Source organism: Chelonia mydas, chromosome 1, assembly GCF_015237465.2.
Source record: "Chelonia mydas isolate rCheMyd1 chromosome 1, rCheMyd1.pri.v2, whole genome shotgun sequence".
NCBI lineage: Eukaryota > Metazoa > Chordata > Testudines > Cheloniidae > Chelonia > Chelonia mydas.
This window is the reverse complement of record NC_057849.1, coordinates 54,252,787-54,273,768: the sequence shown is the minus strand read 5'-3', so window position 1 is coordinate 54,273,768 and position 20,982 is coordinate 54,252,787. Positions and strand designations below refer to the sequence as shown.

At 42.2% G+C, this 20,982-nt stretch overlaps 1 protein-coding gene across 1 annotated transcript in view; it reads right to left on the bottom strand.

Annotated features, from left to right (window-relative positions):
- COG6 (component of oligomeric golgi complex 6) overlaps positions 1–20,982 on the bottom strand; it is a 100,790-nt gene that overhangs the window by 56,912 nt on the left and 22,896 nt on the right. The window contains exons 5-8 of the mRNA XM_037892829.2: positions 6,973–7,084; positions 3,561–3,643; positions 3,256–3,326; positions 804–897 (exon numbers count right to left, since the gene is read on the bottom strand). Coding sequence (XP_037748757.1) covers positions 804–897; positions 3,256–3,326; positions 3,561–3,643; positions 6,973–7,084 — 360 coding nt within the window. The remainder of the gene's footprint in view (positions 1–803; positions 898–3,255; positions 3,327–3,560; positions 3,644–6,972; positions 7,085–20,982) is intronic.

Here is a 20,982-nt window from a genome sequence, read left to right as displayed (position 1 = left end):
ATGAGCAAGGTGGAAACCTGGAGAACACACAATTCACCCTGATCCCCCATTAGTACTAGTGAAGAAATGTACTTGTGCATTTTGGATCAAGCCCTGTAAATCCTGACCAAGGCCTTGACTGGGAGCCTCCAACAATGCAGGAAATGAGGCTGTCAGACGATCTCCATTTTAAATCACATACAGTAGTTTGTACTTCATCATTAACTTTTTAAGTAATGCACTGAACTGGAAGACCTAATATCTTCAAGTGCGTTCTTTATATGAAAAGAAAGCATGTAGGGAATATATATTTAATACATTGCTTTTAATGGACTACTATAATTTACAGAATAGGAAATACTCTAAGTATTGGTAGAATCTGTATAAAAATTAAGTAAGCTTTGGCAAATTTTTACTTTCCACAAGTAAATAGGGTAATTAGCTGACTTGCATTCCGACAAAGGAAACCTAGACTAGCCCCACTAAAACGAAACAAAAAAACCTTAAGGGAGCACACACATTCACATTTTAATTGGAGGAAAGTATAGCTGGTGTAACATTTTATTTGAAATGAATCCCAAATATGTTTGCAGAAGACCAGCAGCAAGACTTCTTGTACAGTGATTGCACAAAGAATACACTGAAAGTTTAGAGACACTGAAACATGCCTTTCTTAAAATTTTATGCCAGACTAATCATCATCATGTTCAGTATCATTGTTTGTACACGTATGTACCTGTGTTACAGACTTGGAATGGATCTATTTGCTAAGAGAAGAAAAGATACCCTACATGTGTAAGAAATAATCATAAACGTTTACTTACTTATACAGAACAGGTCTATCCTGCAGGGCTTCCATGGCCTGGGTGAGAACTGGAGAAATGTCACATGATTCTTGCGTCAAAGTCCTGCACTCACCTATAAAATAGCAATACAATATTAGGTAAACCTATGTTATTTAGACAGTAAAGATGCTATAACATCTCTTAAGTCTTGCTATCATGCAGGAAACAAAGAGAGTTAGGAGAGAAAGTCCCAGAAAGATACTAGGTTACAAGTAGAGTCTCTTCATTATACAATATAACTCTCAGAATATGTAACAGGTTGTCCATGTCTGTATCACTATAATTTCCCCTTGAGCAGTAGTTTTCTAGGTGAGTGATGTGGTTCTCAATTCTTAACAATTTTTAAAAACAATATAAAATGAGGCTTACTGAATACAGATTTGTGCATGCCCTCAAGTTCGTATTTTTAAGCCAGGAGTATTACTGTATACAAATTTAAATAAAGATGGTTTTAAAAGACTGCACATTTTACCTCAATTTTAAATGAAGCAGTGCCTACAAAGAGATAACCAGACACTCCTATACTGCAAGAAACAAGCTAGCTCAAAATGGAATAAAGCCACTTAAAGGCAAAATTCTCACACTGGCCATTGATTTTGAGTGCCTCAGTTTGTGCGTACCGAACGTATGATTTTTAGAAGTTCTGGGCACCCACAACTGCAGACAAAAATCAGTGGTAAGAGCTGTACAAGCTTCCAACCAGCAAAACTCTGGCAGTAAATAAGGAACTGCAACATTCTATGACAATTATTGGGAAAATGAAAGCAGATTTAGTTTTGAGCAGCTTTATACATGAGTGGCTTTTTAAGTGATGGATGTACTATGACTTTTTAGTCTTATATAATTCATGTGAAAAGGCTGGTACAATCATGTCAAATTGTGTAGTTTGATTTCTGATATGGATAAACTTCCATTAAGGAGTTGGCTGCAACTATCAATCTCATTTTCCATGTGACCTAAGATGAATATAAATTTAGGTCTCCGCTGACGAAAAACTAACCCATAAATTCACTGACTGTATCAGCTGGTCCCAGGAATCTCCCTTTTAATCTCTTAGAGAAGAGAGATACTGAACATTTGCATTTTACATTGCCAACATGTTTTGGGAAATCTTGAATCTTAGAACCAAAATAGAAAGTAGTTATATGAGGAAAGAATAAAATATTACTATTGAAACAAAGAACATTCCAAAACTAAATACGCTTTCTGTAGCATCAAACCATTCCTACATTCTAAACTACAGTTAGTGATTGCCAGTTAGCACTCATCAGAACTTTCCTGAAACCATCAAAAAGTCAGAACACGATGTCCTATGTCCCAGTAGTAAGTATGTCCCTGGCGTACCAAATTTTATTCATTTAGGATTCTAGCCATGGAAGAAAGTCATGTGACAAGCAAGAAATTAGTTTTAACAACAGAGTCCAGATCAGCCCTGTAATATAAGTGCGGCTCAAAGAGAAGGAACAGAATCTCTTGGTGACTGGTTTATTGCCCAGCTGCTAGCCAATTACACAGGTCTTTCTATAGCAGTGGTTTTCAAACTTTTTTTCTGGCGACCCAGTTGAAGAAAATTGTTGATACCCGCAACCCAACGGACCTGGGGATGAGGGGTTTGGGGTATGGGAGGGGCTCAGGACTGGGGCATAGGGTTGGGGTGCGGGGGTGAGGGCTGTGGGGTGGGGCCGGGAATGAGGGGTTCAGGGTGTGGGAGGGGGCTCTGGGCTGGGGCAGAGGGTTGGGGTGCAGGCTCTGGGGTGGGCCAAGGATGAGGGGTTTGGGGTGTAGAAGGGGCTCCGGCTTGGGGTGCAGGCTTCCAGTCAGCAGCACAGGAGAGTGCTAAGGCAGGCTTTCTGCCTGTCCTAGCACCATGGATCGCGCTGCGCCCCGGAAGCAGCCAGCAGCAGGTCCAGCTCCTAGGCAGAGGTACGCAAGCGCCTCCGCACAGCTCTCGCCCGCAGTCACTGCCCTCCCCCAGTGTGGGAACCAACCAATGGGAGTGCAGAGCTGGTGCTTGGAGCGGGGGCTGTGCGTGGAGCGCTGTGGCCCCCCCGCCGAGGAGCCAGACCTGCTGCTGGGCTCTTCTGGGGTGCAGCGTGGTGTCAGAACAGGTAGGGACTAGCCTGCCTTAGCCGGGTAGCACTGCCGACAGGACATTTAATGGTCCGGTCAGTGGTGCTGACCAGAGACGCCACGACCCCGTACCTTACATTCTGCGACCCAGTACTGGGTCGTGACCCGCAGTTTGAAAACAACTGTGACCCGCAGTTTGAAAACAACTGTCAACAATTGTAATGTTTTAGATGTCCTTCTGATTTAGTCAAAGAAAAGGTTCTAGCTAAGATTACCCCCATTTAAAAAAACTAAAAAGTTGACCACCCTAATATTCATAAATCTAAATCTTCTAAAAACAAAAACAAAGGTGTAACCCTACTTTGAGCCCATCTGTAAAGTCGCTCATAAGAAGTCTCTTGGAGCAAAGCCATCTGTTCCATAATTTCTAGGCTATAAAATAAAAATATTTTATTAGATGTTTATAGAAGCATCTAAAATCTAAATTTAAAAGTTAGCATTATAAAGAAATGGAAATTTAAAAATGAATGACTTATATTAAGTGTACATTTTGTTCAGATTTGCAGTGCCTTTTGTCATCATTTGAAAGAACAAATAAGGCATCTCCATACAATTACTGTTTTAACTATTAAATGACTTCTTTACAATTATTCAGATTAAACTCACCCTGTTCTCTGTTGGTTTGTACGGAGAAGAATCTTGACATCATTATGAATTTGCTTTACTCTTCCTAATGCCTTGAAAAAATCCTTTAAAAAAGGAATTTCATGATTTAAAACATTTCCAGTTTTTAAATGAAGAAAAATAAACTTAATAATAGTTCTAAAATGCTATACTGGAGGTTGTACTGACAACTATTTGACATTAGAAGTCAGGATTTTTGGAGGAAGTGGCGTATGCAACTGGGCAGAACGTCTCCTCCATAGCGCACACATGCTCACAGCAGCCTTGTGGCAACCACAGCAACCACATACATGGAAAAGTAACGCTGGAATGACTTTTGTGCAATGAACATTTTGTCTCCTCTTTTGAAACAGAGCCATCAGACTACCTGCTTTTCCTCTTCTGTTTGGATTTTCTCCAGTGATAAAAATGGCAACAGCCAGCAGCACATAAGCAGCATGTTTGGAACACCAGCAAATGTTCCATGGATCACAATTAGGAAACCTCTGCTCTGCACACATTCCACTTTGTGACCTCTGCCATATCTAGAGTTTCGGCAAACATTTCTTACATCTACCGTCTGACCTTTCCCACATTGGGTTCAATTTCACATCTCCAGCAGCTTCACTTGCTTATCCGATTGAAGAACCCACTGCCATCGCAAATCAAATATGAAAAAAATTGAATTTATCATTCCTCCCTATGCCTCTTTCTTCTCCATTAATTCTTGTTTAAATATGAATGGAATAATAACCCACTAAGGAAACTAAGTATTTGAAGTAGACAAAATAAAATCCAGAGTTTTTTAATCATAAATCATTCTGCATATCAAAATAAAAGCCAAAAATATACAATACACTATCAGCAGTTAAAAAGACTCCCACAATAGTCATTTTTTTGTATTTTGTGTTATCATTAAGGACGTACCATATTTCCATTATTGTCCCTGATTTGGGGGATTTATAACCAACATGGTAGCAAAATATAGGTTTTCTTTCATTTAAATAAACATTAAAAGGCAAAGTTAATCTTTGATTAATTTTGACATACAAGGTCTCCCCAGAGAAAATATCTGAAATCTGAAACAACTTCAGAAGTGTTTTTTATAGTTTAAAAATGTCTCTGTACTATTTCAGATTTAGAGACAGTGACATTGGGCATGTGTCAACTTTTTATTTCCTAAGAAGTTCATAATACTTTGTAGTGCATGCATGTCAACCTGCACAGTAAACTTTGGCCAAAATGATTTTAGACAACAGATTAAAAATTATTCTACAGATACTTTTAGATTAAAGAGGCTGGTATTTTAAAGTTTTTAATACATGAGTGAGGGAGTGGGGATTTGAGAACAGCTTTGCAAATTCACACACTAAGCTAGGTAACAAAAATAGTAAATTTCTGACAGAAAATAATAAAAGCAAAGAAATCAAAGCTAACATGCATCATAAATTTTCTGCTAGCATAGCACAATAGTTGTCTGGTAGCTTTCTGAATTAATCCTACTGTGCTTAATTATTGGAGGACACACACGAGGTCATCATGGTCCACTAGACATTCAATATACTTTTACACAGGAAATCTAATTTTAAAAATTGTTTTGTTTACTTGAAGTAGTCATTGATTGTATAATCAACTACTGTATTTTGTTATCACCTATATTAAAGGTAAGAATCAAATAAAACTATCTTCTGATACAGTGTTACCAACTGTGTTTTTCAATTCTGAGGAATGTAATTCTCAAGTCCTACAATATATTTTTAAAAAACACTGGAATTATCTACAGTTCAGGTCCACACTAGACTTGTAACTAGCTGATTGTGCATCATCTAGTCTGTTGCTTCAGTTCCCCCAACTGCAATTCTATTCGCACAATTTCTGCACAGTCTTAGGTAGATTATAAAGAATTCACAACAAAGGAATGTTCCCTGCTCTGCCCTGAGCCAAACGTTGAGTAAATTTACTCAGTTATGTGGGTGCTCATGTCCCTACTCTTCTCCATCCCTTCCTACACAAGAGAAGAGAGAAAACATGAAAGGAGTTTCATGGATTATTAGCCCATACTCCATTTGGACAGGGTAGGGAGAAATGATCTTCTTGCCATTGTTGGAGAGCTCACCAGGAGGAAATATACATTTTCTCCCAGGAAGGCAAGGAGGAAGACAGCAGAGAACTCCCTTTTTCACAGGTGTGGTGTAGTGAGAAGGGTTAGGATATGGATTTAGTTTAGCTTCTGTCAGAGTCTGAACTTCAGCAACTTCATTCAGGAATGGGTAAGAGAATCTTTTAGGACTTGATCTTGTGAGCTACTGCACTCCCTCAACTGTAACTGGATTAGAGGGCATGCAGCATCTTGCAGGATTGCCTCCTACATGCGAGGAGGAGGAGCATAAAGATAATTACAGAAATAAAGGTTAGGGCCTAATCCAAAATCCACTGAAGTCAATTAAAAAAAACAGACCCTCAAGGAGTTTTGGATTAGAGCCTTGATAAGTAAACATTTGAGAAAACTGTTTTATGAAAATGTCTGTATTTTGAACTGACTGTTTTCTATCACAACTCAAATGTTTCTTTCAAGGTAACATTTGGTGTTTTATTAAATACATGGCAATTACTCAAGTGCATGATCATTTAACATGCTTTCATTTGTGCTTTTGTTAGTACTGTTTATGGCTATCTGCTCCATGTCTTTAATAATGCTCTCACTGTTAACAGGATGTCTGTGGAAATGAGATACAGAATACCTACTGAGACTCAGTATTTCACTGAAAGTTTCCATGTAACTAAAATAATAAAAAGCTATTAAATGTACTTAATTCTCTGGATATTTTAATTGCTTTCACCAAAGAACAATGTGCTTTAAGCAAAAACATATCAATATGTTTAAAAACTTAGTTTAGAAGGTGACTAAAAATAAGTGAGTCAGCACCTAATATTTCAAACAACAACAAATGAAACAATGAGGGAAAGTCCTACTTTAAATCAACTTAAACACTTTAAATATTGCAGTAGCCAAGCAAAATATATACACACACAACAGTGGTGTTACATGATCTGAAAGCACCACAAACTGTTCAGTTTCTTTACTTGGTCAAGACAGAGTTTTAACAAACTAAAAATACAGAATTTGAGGCTTTAAAAAAATCTTTTTATAGTGGAGGAGAAATACAACATTAAAATATCAGTTTTACTGCCCCTCATCAAAGTCATTAATTAGAACAGAAATTTTTACTCTGATTATTTTTACTCATTATGATATCCTCTCACACACACGAAATTTATCAGAAGCTCGTCATTCCATTAAGAGATGAATTCATTCTATATAAAAGGAAAGTAATGGTGTGATACGAAGGTCTATAATGTACGATTGTGTTTTTAACTCAGTACAAAAAAAAACTTATAATGTATTATGAGTTACCTCAGTAATTGGGCCATCTCTTGTGCCTCGAAGAACGTTCATTTCACCCGGACTCAGTTGGAATTTTTCTATGAAAGCACCTGTAACTTGTGCTTTCATTTCTAGTCTTTGACTGTAATAAAAGTGCCAAGGACATTAGTTTTTTATATTATCTCCAACTTATTTTGCATGTACTGATTTTTGAAAATATTAGTATTTTAAAAATCAATGCTCTATCTACTTCTAATAGTGCAATCTTGCCCTCAGATAATTAAATTGCATCACCATATACCTGATATTATTACCTACTAAGCTCACACACATCTTCAATCGATTTTACTCAGCAATGTGAGCCCATGTATTTGAAAGCAGGAACAAGTTATTAAAATATTCAGTTAGCATTTATATCATAGATTATCTGGCACAGGTATCCACACTTCCATAGTTCAATATATGCCTGTCATTTCCTTTCAAGAAGTTCATTGTGAGAATGAAGTCTGCCTCAGCCTTTAGCTCAAGTTTTCACAGATGAAAAAAAGGCTGTACCCACAGAACACCAGAACAGAAGAACCAGAAACAACTGGCACATTAACTCACCCATTTTCTGGAAAACAGATGCAATTTCTATTTAAGAACACACTGTCAGGAGTCATTTACTAATTCCATACACCCTCAAAAACGTATTAGCCAGTTCCCACATCCTCTTGCCCCTTCTCTCCCCTCCACTCCCTTAAGGTAAATCTCACAATTAAATGGAAAAATCACTGAGTGGGCAGTATCTATGTGCATATTGGGGCAAATCCAGTCCTACAGTCATGGAAGGCCCTGAATGAAGCCCAACGGGTGTAGTTATGCAGAGCCCAATCAGCAGATTTCTTTGCAGTGGTGGGCAGCTTGCTTAACTAAGCTGCCTTCACTTAATGACTGATCTGAGTTCCCCTAGTTTTGAAGAAATTTTTGTTTACTTTCTGGTTAAAAGTTGATCAGATTTAGACTGAACTGTTTATTTGTGGCTATCTTTTATGGAGATTTTAAAGTTATTTTTATAAAATGTTCTTAACTGTACCCTGTTTACTTATGCTAGTTTAAATTTTCATAAATGACCAGTGATTCTGGAAACTCAATTTTGAGATGCTCTCCTTATGTGGCCTGATTTACAGAAGTACTGAGGCCCACACTCTCAGAAAATAAAGTCCCTTTAAAGTTGTCTCAGGCTGACGACTTAAAAATTGAGGCACTCAAAATCAAGTCACTTTAAAATTGTAATAATAATACTGGCCTAAAATTTCAAAAGGCTTGGACATTTGAAAGGAACAGTCATACTACAATACGCAAATGTAGTTGCTCTAGAGAGAATTACCTTTGGAAAGAAAATACAAAAATAACTGTGAGAAGGCAGCTACCATTTATGTTACCAAAGAAATGGAAAAATGCAGCAGTCCTCTCCTCTCAGGGTTCACTAGCCACATTCATAATCTTTTTATTCATAACCCCAATCCATCTGCAACCATCCACCCACTGCAACTTCACTCCTTCCAAATGTCCTCATTTCGTATGATCATCTCTCCAGGGTGGTCACCGCAGTCAGGAGTGATGCTCCTCCCAAAACAATGTGCTTTAAATCCACTCTAGCCTCAATATGTCCTTGGTGACTGTCTGCCAGAACAACAAACTGACCCACTTTGAATTCTCACAATCATCAAATAATTTCAGTAAAACACAGCCTAATGCAGTAAAACCTGAGGATTTGGGGTGAATTTGTCAAATAACAGCATTGCACATGGCATGCAGCAAAATACGCAAGAGCCTCTAGGTGGCAGCAATGTTTTATCTATCTTATACAATATAATTTGATTATGAGGAAAATTATTAAAACAAGGATCCTATCAGTTTGTGTGTTAGTTAAAACCCTGTTGCTTACTCATTATTATGTTCACCAGATTGACATTCAGCTGATAACTTGTTTAAAGTAGTTAAAAATCCCTCTTTCTACATTACACAGCCTTTTCCCACCTCATAGCTAGGCTTCCATCAAAATATATTAATGCTGTTCTTTAAGCGACTGTTGTGTAACAAAGGATTTCTTTCCCTTCCAAGGGATTTAAATTAGCTGCTTAAATCTGGGTCCAGAACCAGATTATACTGCACTTATGTTTAGGCTTGGAAGAATGTGATTTTTACGTCTTTACAATTTCAGCAGATAATACTGATGTTTATTTTAAAGTACTTTTTCCCATTTTTATCTAGTAAAATTTTCACAGTTGCGTGAAATTATGGGGAGGTCAGACAATTATTTAATGACAGTAGATGTTGAGATTCAAAATATTAAAGCTTTATAAACCACTGAAAACTTGTCAACATCAGATATCAAAATATGCAAAGTAAATATCCTCAAATGAACATATCATACCTGTTTTTACTATTCATTCTTTAGTCCATTTGTAACAAGCCTAATTCAAAAAGCCTAAATCACTGGATTTTGACTAATAAATTCTCAAGCAGCATTTTTCTTGCTTGGTCTATTTGTAAAATTCAATTATAGATAGAAATATTTTTGTTGGGTTGTGGTGTACTGTGAAATAGACATTTATCAATAAAAATTTAATCCTTCCAAGCCTACTTATGTTGACTAGTACTTTATTATGAAAGTAGCCCCACTGATTTCAACATGAATAAGGGTGACAGAATCTGACTCCTAGGCAGCAGGAGACTGGAAAACGAACCAACATCTTCCACATGGCAGTATACAGCATTAATATAAAGCCACTTACACTTGAAATTTTTTTAAATAAGCATATTTTCTTGAACAACAGCATGTACGTGAACTTTGTTGTTAAAATAAATTGTGGAATTTAATATAATAGTTCCAAGAGCCATCAATTCAGCAGAAAGCAAGCACAATCAAAGATACTGCTAATGCGTACGATAGTGCATTGCTAACACACACGATGGAAAAGTGCTGTGCAATTTACAGAGTATGTACAACAACAAAAATTAGAGGGAGGAGCATCTCTTACACAGACAACATAATAAAAAGATTTGTCTAGTACCTGGCACAGTTTTTCGGGCCCTAGTATGTTATCTGACATACTGGAGATCACTTTTAAATTATGTGCTGAGCATATAAATTATAGCAGAGGGTATGCAGATACTGTACTGCTATGCAAAATACAATGGTTCCTTTCAAAAGTCAACTCTGCATAAAAGAGCAAAACTAACATATCATGGGAACGTAGCACCAATGCAAAAGGGGGAAGTACCAAACACTGTTGCACTTTAAGCTGTCAGGGGGAAACCAGTGAAGAGCAATTTCCCAGTTAATAGTTACCATGGAAACAGAATACTTCTGTGAGAGCACTCAAACTGCTGGGAAAATTATGCACTTCATGCACTTTTCCCTTGAACCAAACACAAAAGCGTTCTGTTTGCTAGGATTATCACCTAGACTCCTCAAAGAATGAGGTGGGGGAGAGACTGCCTTTTCTGTGGTTCAGTTTTATATTGCTACTGAACATTTCCTGGCAGTCTGTTAGTTTCCGTCATATGAAGAGTCATGGCAGCACGTTCTGACCCCTTGAAAATTAATTTCAGTTTAATGCACTAAGGATTCATCACATTTTAAAGCTTTGAAATTTACAAGTTTCAAGATCAACTTATTTTAAGCAAACAAACAAACAAAAAGCATAAAAAGAGACCATAGCCGTCATTTTTAACCCTCCCTTCCCCAAGTTGTTAGAAAAATGCTGCTTTTTCAGGGAACATATACTGGGAAGGAATATACACAAAATAAAACATAAGATGACTTCTTCTGGAGACACTGGTAAGCGCAAGGAAACCATCCACAAACATGCACTTCAGCTGCAAATAGGAAAACAAATGCTGTAAATGCAGAGTGGTAATGTACCATTAATGTCTGTGTTTTATATTTTACCTAATAAGCACACATTTTAATACAAAAGGTTGGACCCATTAGTTGCTGAATGTCTTCATGTAAGTCACAGGATATAATAAAGGAAAACTATACAATGGCAAAAATTTAAAAATCATACTAAATAGTCTCAATTCTAGCTAGGGTTGCCAACTTTCTAATTTGCACAAACCGAACACCCTTGCCCCACTCACTCCAGCCCTGCTCCCTCAGTCACTCACTCTCCCACATCCTCATTTACTTTCATTGGGCTGGGACAGGGGGTTGGAATGTGGGAGGGGGTGCAGGCTCCAGCTGGGAGTGCAGGCTCCGGGGTGGGGCCAGAAATGAGGGGTTCAGGGTGCAGAAGGGGGCACCGGGCTGGGGGCTCCGGGAGAGGGCTGAGGGCTGGGAGTTCGGGGAGCAGGCTCCAGGAGGGAGTTTGGCTGCAGGAGGGAGTTCAGGGCTGGGGCAGGTGATTGGAGTGCAGGAGGGGGTGCCGGCTCTGGGAGGGTGTTTGCGTGTGGGATGGGGTTCCAACCTGGGGCAGGGGGTTAGGGGTGCGGGCTCCGGCTGGGTGGCGCTTACCTCAGGGGGCTCCCAGTCGGCAGCGCAGCGGGGCTAAGGCAGGCTCCCTGCCTGCTTTGGCTTAGTGCTGCTCCCAGAAGTAGCTGCCATGTCCAGCCCCTAAGCAGAGACGCGGCCAGGCGGCTCTGCATGGTGCCCACACCCAAAGGTGCCACCCTCGGAGTTCCCATTGGCTGATGGGAGCTGCGGCAGTGGCACTCGGGGCGGGGGCAGCACGCAGAGCTTCCCTGATCACACCTGTGCCTGGGGGCTGCAAGGACATGCCGGTCACTTCCAGGAGCTGCGTGGAGCCAGGACAGGCAGGGAGCCTGCCTTAGCCCCACTGCACCACTGACAGGACTTTTAACGGCCTGGTCAGCGGTGCTGACTGGAACCTCCAGGGTCCCTTTTCGACCAGGCATTCCGGTCAAAAACTGGACATCTGGCAACCCTAATGCAAGATGACAGACAAGGTGGGTGAGGTAATATCTTATTGGCCAACTTCTGTTGGTGAGACACAAGCTTTTGAGTTTACACAGAGTGTAAACTCAAAAGCTTGTCTCTATTACTGAAAGAAGTTGATCCAATAAAATACATTACTTCACCCACCTGGCGTCTCTAATTTCCTGGGAGCATCACGGCTACAATACTACATACATTAATACAAGATGATCAGGCCTACCTTACGATATTAAAGATCTGCACAAGCACTGGCATAAAGAGACAAACCTCCCACCGTAAAAATCTTTTTGGGGAAATGAAACAAGATAAATCACAAGCAATACTTTAGGTGCCAGATGATATTAACAGCATTGAAATGGTACAAAACTTCTTCCTTTGTGTACTATGGTTAACAAATTCTATGATTATTAAATATTGCAACTAAGCAACTTATTCATTGCAAAGAAATTCACTAAATTTGATCTATGTTTCTCTGTTCATGAACCAATCTTGATTTCAGTGAATAAGTTCCCTTTTGTAAGCATTCCGGTAACTCAACCAAACACCAGCTTTACTCTAAAGCTAATTTGCATGAAACAATTTCATTGGTTGAATGAGGGAGACTGCACAGATGGTGCATTACCTGGCCCAAATGATACACCCAGTAGCACACACAACTCTCCCAGCAGAACACAAGCATACACATTAAACCCAAATACAGACAGCCTCTCAACACAGCACACGTTCCTCATTCGCCACCTGCACAGAATTCTCCCAGCACAACATAACCCACCAACAACTCAACACAACCCACAACATCTCTCTAAAGCAGGGGTGGGCAACCTTTTTGGCCCGAGGGCCACATCTCAGTGGGGAAATTGTATGCAGGGCCATGAATGTAGGGCTGGGGCAGGGGGTTGGGGGTGCAGGAAAGATGCGCAGGGGCTCAGGGCAGGGGGTTGGGATGCGGGGTGCAGGAGCGGATCTGGGGTGGCAGCCTGCCCTAGCCCCGCGCCACTCCTAGAAGCAGTCAGCATGTCCAGCAGTGGCTCCTGGGGGTGGGGGGGGGCAGGCAGCTCTGCCACGCGCTGCCCCCTCCTGCGGGTACCACCCCCGAAGCTCCCATTGGCTGTGGTTCCCATTCCCAGCCAATGGGAGCTATGGGAGGTGGTGCCTTCAGGCGAGAGCAGCACACAGAGCCCTCTGCTCCCTCCTCCCCCAGGGACCGCAGGGACGTGGTGCCGGCCGCTTCCGGGAGCGGTGCGGGGCCAGGGCAGGCAGGGAACCTGCCTTAGCCCTGCTGCACCACTGGGCTGGCAAATCCTGCGGGCCGGATTGAAAGCCCTGATGGGCTGAATCCGGCCTGCAGGCCGTAGTTTGCCCTCCCCTGCTCTAAAGCCTAGGCCCTGGTCTACACGGACTTTAGGTTGAATTTAGCAGCGTTAAATCGATGTAAACCTGCACCCGTCCACATGATGAAGCCCTTTATTTCGACTTAAAGGGCTCTTAAAATCGATTTCCTTACTCCACCCCTGAAAAGTGGATTAGCGCTTAAATCGGCCTTGCTGGGTCGAATTTGGGGTACTGTGGACACAATTCAACGGTATTGGCCTCCGGGAGCTATCCCAGAGTGCTCCATTGTGACCACTCTGGACAGCGCTCTCAACTCAGATGCACTGGCCAGGTAGACAGGAAAAGAACTGCGAACTTTTGAATCTCATTTCCTGTTTGGTCAGCGTGGCAAGCTGCAGGTGACCATGCAGAGCTCATCAGCAGAGGTGACCATGATGGAGTCCTAGAATCGCAAAAGAGCTCCAGCATGGACTGAATGGGAGGTACGGGATCTGATCGCTGTATGGGGAGAGGAATCCATGCTATCAGAACTCCGTTCCAGTTTTCGAAATGCCAAAAACCTTTGTCGAAATCTCCCAGGGCATGAAGGACAGAGGCCATAACAGGGACCCAAAGCAGTGCCGTGTGACACTTAAGGAGCTGAGGCAAGCCTACCAGAAAATCAGAGAGGCGAACGGCCGCTCCGGGTCAGAGCCCCAAACATGCCGCTTCTGTGATGAGCTGCATGCCATTTTAGGGGGTTCAGCCACCACTACCCCAGCCGTGTTGTTTGACTCCTTCAATGGAGATGGAGGCAACATGGAAGCAGGTTTTGGGGATGAAGAAGATGATGATGATGAGGTTGTAGATAGCTCACAGCAAGCAAGCGAGAAACCACTTTTCCCAACAGCCAGGAACTGTTTCTCACCCTGGACCTGGAGCCAGTATCCCCCGAACCCACCCAAGGCTGCCTCCTGGACCCGGCAGGCAGAGAAGGGACCTCCAGTGAGTGTACCTTTTAAAATACTATACGTGGTTTAAAAGCAAGCATGTGAAAGGATTAATTTGCCCTGGCATTCGCGGCTCTTCTGGATGTACTCCCAAAGCCTTTGCAAAAGGTTTCTGGGGAGGGCAGCCTTATTGCGTCCTTCATGGTAGGACACTTTACCACTCCAGGCCAGTAACACGTACTCGGGAATCATTGTACAACAAAGCATTGCAGTGTATCTTTGCTGGAGTTCAAACAACATCCGTTCTTTATCTCTCTGTGTTATCCTCAGGAGAGTGAGATATCATTCATGGTCACCTGGTTGAAATAGGGTGCTTTTCTTCAGGGGACACTCAGAGGAGCCCGTTCCTGCTGGGCTGTTTGCCTGTGGCTGAACAGAAATGTTCCCCGCTGTTAGCCACGGGGAGGGGGGAGGGTTGGGGGGTAGCCACGCGGTGGGGGGAGGCAAAATGTGACCTTGTAACGAAAGCCCATGTGCTATGTATGTAATGTTAACAGCAAGGTTTACCCTGAAAGAGTGTAGCCACTGTTTTATAAAATGTGTCTTTTTAAATACCGCTGTCCCTTTTTTTTTCTCCACCAGCTGCATGTGTTTCAATGATCACAGGATCTTCTCCTTCCCAGAGGCTAGTGAAGATTAGAAAGAAAAAAAAACCACACTCGTGATGAAGTGTTCTCTGAGCTCATGCTGTCCTCCCACACTGACAGAGCACAGACGAATGCGTGGTGGCAAATAATGTCAGAGTGCAGGAAAGCACAAAATGACCGGGAGGAGAGGTGGCGGGCTGAAGAGAGTAAGTGGCGGGCTGAAGAGAGGGCTGAAGCTCGAATGTGGCGGCAGCGTGATGAGAGGAGGCGGCAGGATTCAATGCTGAGGCTGCTGGAGGATCAAACCAGTATGCTCCAGTGTATGGTTGAGCTGCAGCAAAGGCAGCTGGAGCACAGACTGCCACTACAGCCCCTGTGTAACCAACCGCCCTCCTCCCCAAGTTCCATAGCCTCCACACCCAGACGCCCAAGAACGCGGTGGGGGGGCCACCAGCCAACCAGCCACTCCGCCACAGAGGATTGCCCCCAAAAAAGAAGGCTGGCATTCAATAAATTTTAAAGTTGTAAACTTTTAAAGTACTGGGTGGCATTTTCCTTCCCTCCTCCACCACCCCTCCTGGGCTACCTTGGTAGTCATCCCCCTATTTGTGTGATGAATGAATAAAGAATACATGAATGTGAAGCACCAATGACTTTATTGCCTCTGCAAGCGATGATCGAAGGGAGGAGGGGAGGGTGGTTAGCTTACAGGGAAGTAGAGTGAACCAAGGGGTGGGGGGTTTCACCAAGGAGAAACAAACAGAACTTTCACACCGTAGCCTGGCCAGTCATGAAACTGGTTTTCAAAGCTTCTCTGATGCGTACCGCGCCCTCCTGTGCTCTTCTAACCGCCCTGGTGTCTGGCTGCGCGTAACCAGCAGCCAGGCGATTTGCCTCAATCTCCCACCCCACCATAAACGTCTCCCCCTTACTCTCACAGATATTGTGGAGCACACAGCAAGCAGTAATAACAGTGGGAATACTGGTTTCGCTGAGGTCTAAGCGAGTCAGTAAACTGCGCCAGCACGCCTTTAAACGTCCAAATGCACATTCTACCACCATTCTGCACTTGCTCAGCCTGTAGTTGAACAGCACCTGACTACTGTCCAGGCTGCCTGTGTACGGCTTCATGAGCCATGGCATTAAGGGGTAGGCTGGGTCCCCAAGGATAACTGTAGGCATTTCAACATCCCCAACAGTTATTTTCTGGTCTGGGAATAAAGTCCCTTCCTGCAGCTTTTGAAACAGACCAGAGTTCCTGAAGATGCGAGCATCATGTACCTTTACCGGCCATCCCACGTTGACGTTGGTGAAACGTCCCTTGTTATCCACCAGAGCTTGCAGCACTATTGAAAAGTACCCCTTGCGGTTTATGTACTTGCCGGCTTGGTGCTCCGGTGCCAAGATAGGGATATGGGTTCCATCTATGGCCCCACCACAGTTAGGGAATCCCATTGCAGCAAAGCCATCCACTATGACCTGCACATTTCCCAGGGTCACTACCCTTGATATCAGCAGATCTTTGATTGCGTGGGCTACTTGCACTACAGCAGCCCCCACAGTAGATTTGCCCACTCCAAATTGATTCCCAACTGACCGGTAGCCATCTGGCGTTGCAAGCTTCCACAGGGCTATTGCCACTCGCTTCTCAACTGTGAGGGCTGCTCTCATCTTGGTATTCATGCGCTTCAGGGCAGGGGAAAGCAAGTCACAAAGTTCCATGAAAGTGTCCTTACGCATGCAAAAGTTTCGCAGCCACTGGGAATCGTCCCAGACCTGCAACTCTATGCGGTCCCACCAGTCTGTGCTTGTTTCCCGAGCCCAGAATCGGCGTTCCACAGCATGAACCTGCCCCATTAGCACCATGATGCATGCATTGGCAGGGCCCATGGTTTCAGAGAAATCTGTGTCCATGTCCTGATCACTCACGCGACTGCGCTGACGTTGCCTACTCGCCCGGTATCGCTCTGCCAGGTTCTGGTGCTGCATATACTGCTGGATAATGCGTGTGGTGTTTAATGTGCTCCTAATTGCCAAAGTGAGCTGAGCGGCCTCCATGCTTGCCTTGGTATGGCGTCCGCACAGAAAAAAGGCGCGGAACAATTGTCTGCCATTGCTCTGACTGAGGGAGGGGCAACTGACGACACGGCTTACAGGGTTGGCTTCAGGGAGCTAAAATCAACAAAGGGGGTGGCTTTACATCAAGGAGTATTTCAGGCAGGACTTCACGGAGGGTTCCAATAAGAAATGGTGCACCTAAGTTATTGTTCTTAATGGAACAAGTCTGGCCTCTGATTGATACATGGCTAGATTTACCTCGCTGCACCTTCTCTGTGAGTGACTGCAATGTGACCTAGAGGAATGAGTGTGACCTAGATGGGGGATGGGGGGAAGCAAATGAGTACAAAACAAATCTGGTCTATTTCTTGTTTTGATCCACTCCATCTATCTTTTTACATCTTTGGCTGGCAGCAGACGGTGCAGAAGGACTGCATGCCATCCTCATCTCTTGCCTGCCTGGCAGAAGATGGTACAATACGACTGCTAGCAATCCATATCGCCTGCCTGCTCACCATAAGATGGTTCAATAGGACTGACTACAGGACTAAAGAGAATGACTTGATCAAGTCACTCCAAATTTAGTCCCTGCGCCCATGTCTGCCCAGGCGCTCCTGGCCGACGTGGCCAGGAGCACCTCGGACATGACGATGACGGCTACCAGTCCTATTGCACCGTCTGCTGCTACAAGGCAATGGGTTGCTGCTACTGTGTAGCAATGCAGTACCGCGTCTGCCAGCACACAGGAGAGATACGGTGACGAAATGAGCGGGCTCCATGCTTGCCGTGGTATGGCGTCTGCACAGGTAACTCAGGAAAAAAGGCGCGAAACGATTGTCTGCCCTTGCTTTCACGGAGGGAGGGAGGGAACGGGGGCCTGACGATATGTACCCAGAACCACCCGCGACAATGTTTTAGCCCCATCAGGCATTGGGATCTCAACCCAGAATTCCAATGGGCAGCAGAGACTGCGGGAATTGTGGGATAGCTACCCTCAGTGCAACGCTCCGGAAGTCGACTCTAGCCTCGGTACTGTGGAAGCACTCCGCCGAGTTAATGCACTTAGAGCATTTTCTGTGGGAACACACACACTCGAATATATAAAACCGATTTCTAAAAAAACAACTTCTATAAATTCAACCTAATTTCGTAGTGTAGACATACCCTAGATGTCTTGAGTCAACGTGAAGAAATGGAAACAACTACAAGCATGGTTGAGAGCTCTCTTTGTTCAGTATACTACCAGGTTCAATCATCAGTGGAATCTGCGGCCTGTTAAAAATTGGATTGTAAGTTCTAAGCCATTTGCTGCTTTCTTACACATGTGAATTTACAAATTACACCCATGCAACAACATAGGATTTCAACTACTAATATTGAATTAAATGGCCATGAACCAACCAAACAGCCGTTCAGAATTCAAAAAAAAGTTAGCAAAAATCAGTTTTTCAGTATTTCACCATGTGTTCTCCAAAAGAAGGTTGATAGAGACAAACGAGAAAGTTGTTTTACATCAAATAACTTTCGTTCCTTGTCAGGATTAACCTCTTTTTGTAGGCCACATTATTAAATATAACTCTGAGCCTGATTCTTATTTATATTAAAGCAATGTTTGGGCAATGTCAAGGATCTTAAAATGGACATATATGCTCACTGTAATGCCCTTTTACACTCTTACAGTGATGTAAAATAAGGATCAGGAACATAGTATTTAATGCATTCATGATTTATCTTATGATGATAGGTTAACGTTCCAACCAACATTAATCTACACTAATTCTCCCATTAAGAACTCACCTGTTCATCTTCAAGAATCATAGAAATGTGGGGCTGGAAGGGACCTTGAGAGGTCCCCCAATGGCGGGGCAGGACCAAGTATACCTAGACCATCCTTCACAGGTGTTAGTACGTTTAACCTGTTCTTAGAGACTGATTCTTAAAGACTGATTCAGATTCAGCTCAGTTCTAATACAGTATTATACTTAACCAAAAAAAAATTCCCAATAGACAGACAATGTTCAATAGCAGTGCAGGTGGCCATAGCTGGCATTATCTGGAATAGATCAATTTCCTCATGTAGATAGATGGCCCAAATTGCATCTGTTATACCATTTTTTATACTGGCAAAACTCCACTGACCTCAGTGGAATTATTCCTGCTTAATGCCTCGTTACTTATGCTTTATATATTGGTGTAAGTGAGAGGAGAATCAGGCTCCAGGTCTTAACTCCCCCCCCAAAAAATTAATTTGTATTGAAAAGGTTAGGCAATTAGGCGATCTTTCACATGAAATGTTCTTCACAGAAACAAAATGTAATTCCAGCAAAAGGTCAGGACACAAAGTGCATCTCATTAGTACAAATCACCACTTTCTTTTCTCTATGGATACTGATGAAAGCATATTTCTCCAACCTGCCACAAACATTGCTGAACTTCCTGAAGTCCCTCTAAATCAATTACTAATGGGAAAGTAATCTATAAAAAATATCCAACACATCAATAAGATTCTCAGCTAAGGGAGTACTGTAGAATGTGCAAGATTATTGTTGCAGAATGCATGCTTATTGAAAACATTGTTCCCAGTGAAAGGCTTTCAAGCCTGTTTTTCTGAGAACTGTGGGTGTTCTCTCTATGCTCACTTTTTTCTTTTATAAATAGTGTAAACACTAGTAATGCATTTGAGACCACCATAAAAAAACTTTATAAAATATAGTTAAAGGTTATTTATTTAATGCTTATTGATGTTTCATCTTGTTTAATTTACTTAATGCTACAGGAAACAAATTCTTCAGAATCAATATAACAGCTACATATTCCAATATCACAATAGGCTTTTTTTCTGGATTCATTTTTATTAAAACAAAAACAAAACAAATACACAAATGAAAGATTGCTACAAAAAGAGAGAAATTTATTGTTCTCAGTTTATATAGTTTTAACGGCATGCTCATATGAGCAGTTTCAGTTTTAAAATAACAAAATGCATTTTAAAAATAATGACCCACAGCCCACAATACATGTCTTAACAGCATGAAAACCGAGGGGAAGATTTAAAAAGTCTAAGGTATTTAGGAGCACAAGTCTCACTGAAAGTTCCTAAATCCCTTAAAGAGACAAGAAGGGTGAGGTAATATCTTTTATTGGACCAACTCCGCTACAGTGCTTCAGTGCAATCTCTACTATGCTGATGGGAGAGCCTCTCCTGTTAGTGTAGTTAATCCACCTCTGTGAGAGGCGAGAAGTCCTCCTGTCGACATAGCACTGTCTAAACCCACAGTTAAGTTGGTATAACTGCATCACACAGGGGTGTGGATTTTTCACATCCTTGAGTGATGTAGTTATACTATGTGAGTTTATATAGTAGCATAAGGTATGGTATAAAGGTAGTAACACCTCTGCAGTCATCACAGGACACAAAAGGGGGACATGAGCGTAGTAAGTCATAAAACCAGTGTCTTTATTAAGACCATGATTTTTAGTGCCTAGCAAAGTTATGAATTTAAGCTCCCAGGCTCAACTTTTGAAGGTGTTGTGTAGGTTTCCTTTGAAGACCAGGACTGAGAGGTCAGATATGGCATGCTCATTTTGTGAAAAGTGTACGCCCACAGGTGATGTGGTGTTTTTGTCTTAATTTTATGTGAGAGTTCATTTAAAAGAATGTAAGTGAAACCAGACAATCATCATAGTTGCTATTAAGGCCTATCACAACATGTGGTGTATCTCATCCAGCACATTAAATGCCGCATTAGTTACTCAAGAGTTATGTAACCCTATGCTCTCTCCTCTCTCTGTGTGTGTAAAATATGTGTGTGTGTATCTGTGTGTAAAATATTTTTAAAAAACTACATTAAAAGAATGTTAGGGTCACAAAGTCAAGCACTCAAAGGTTAGGAAATGCCATAATTAAGCATTCCTAGGCAACCTAAAACTGTCCCCCTTAGGTGCATGCATCACGATAGTCTTTAAACAATCACTTACAATTTTTTCCACATGGGAAAACAACATATTTTGAACTAACCTCACTCGTGAAAATTGCCACCTTTTAGCTGAAACTTTTCAAAAAACAGCCTAAGGCAGACAGACTTAGCATGACAATTTCCATCCCAAATGGTAAAAGTTTGGCAAAGTT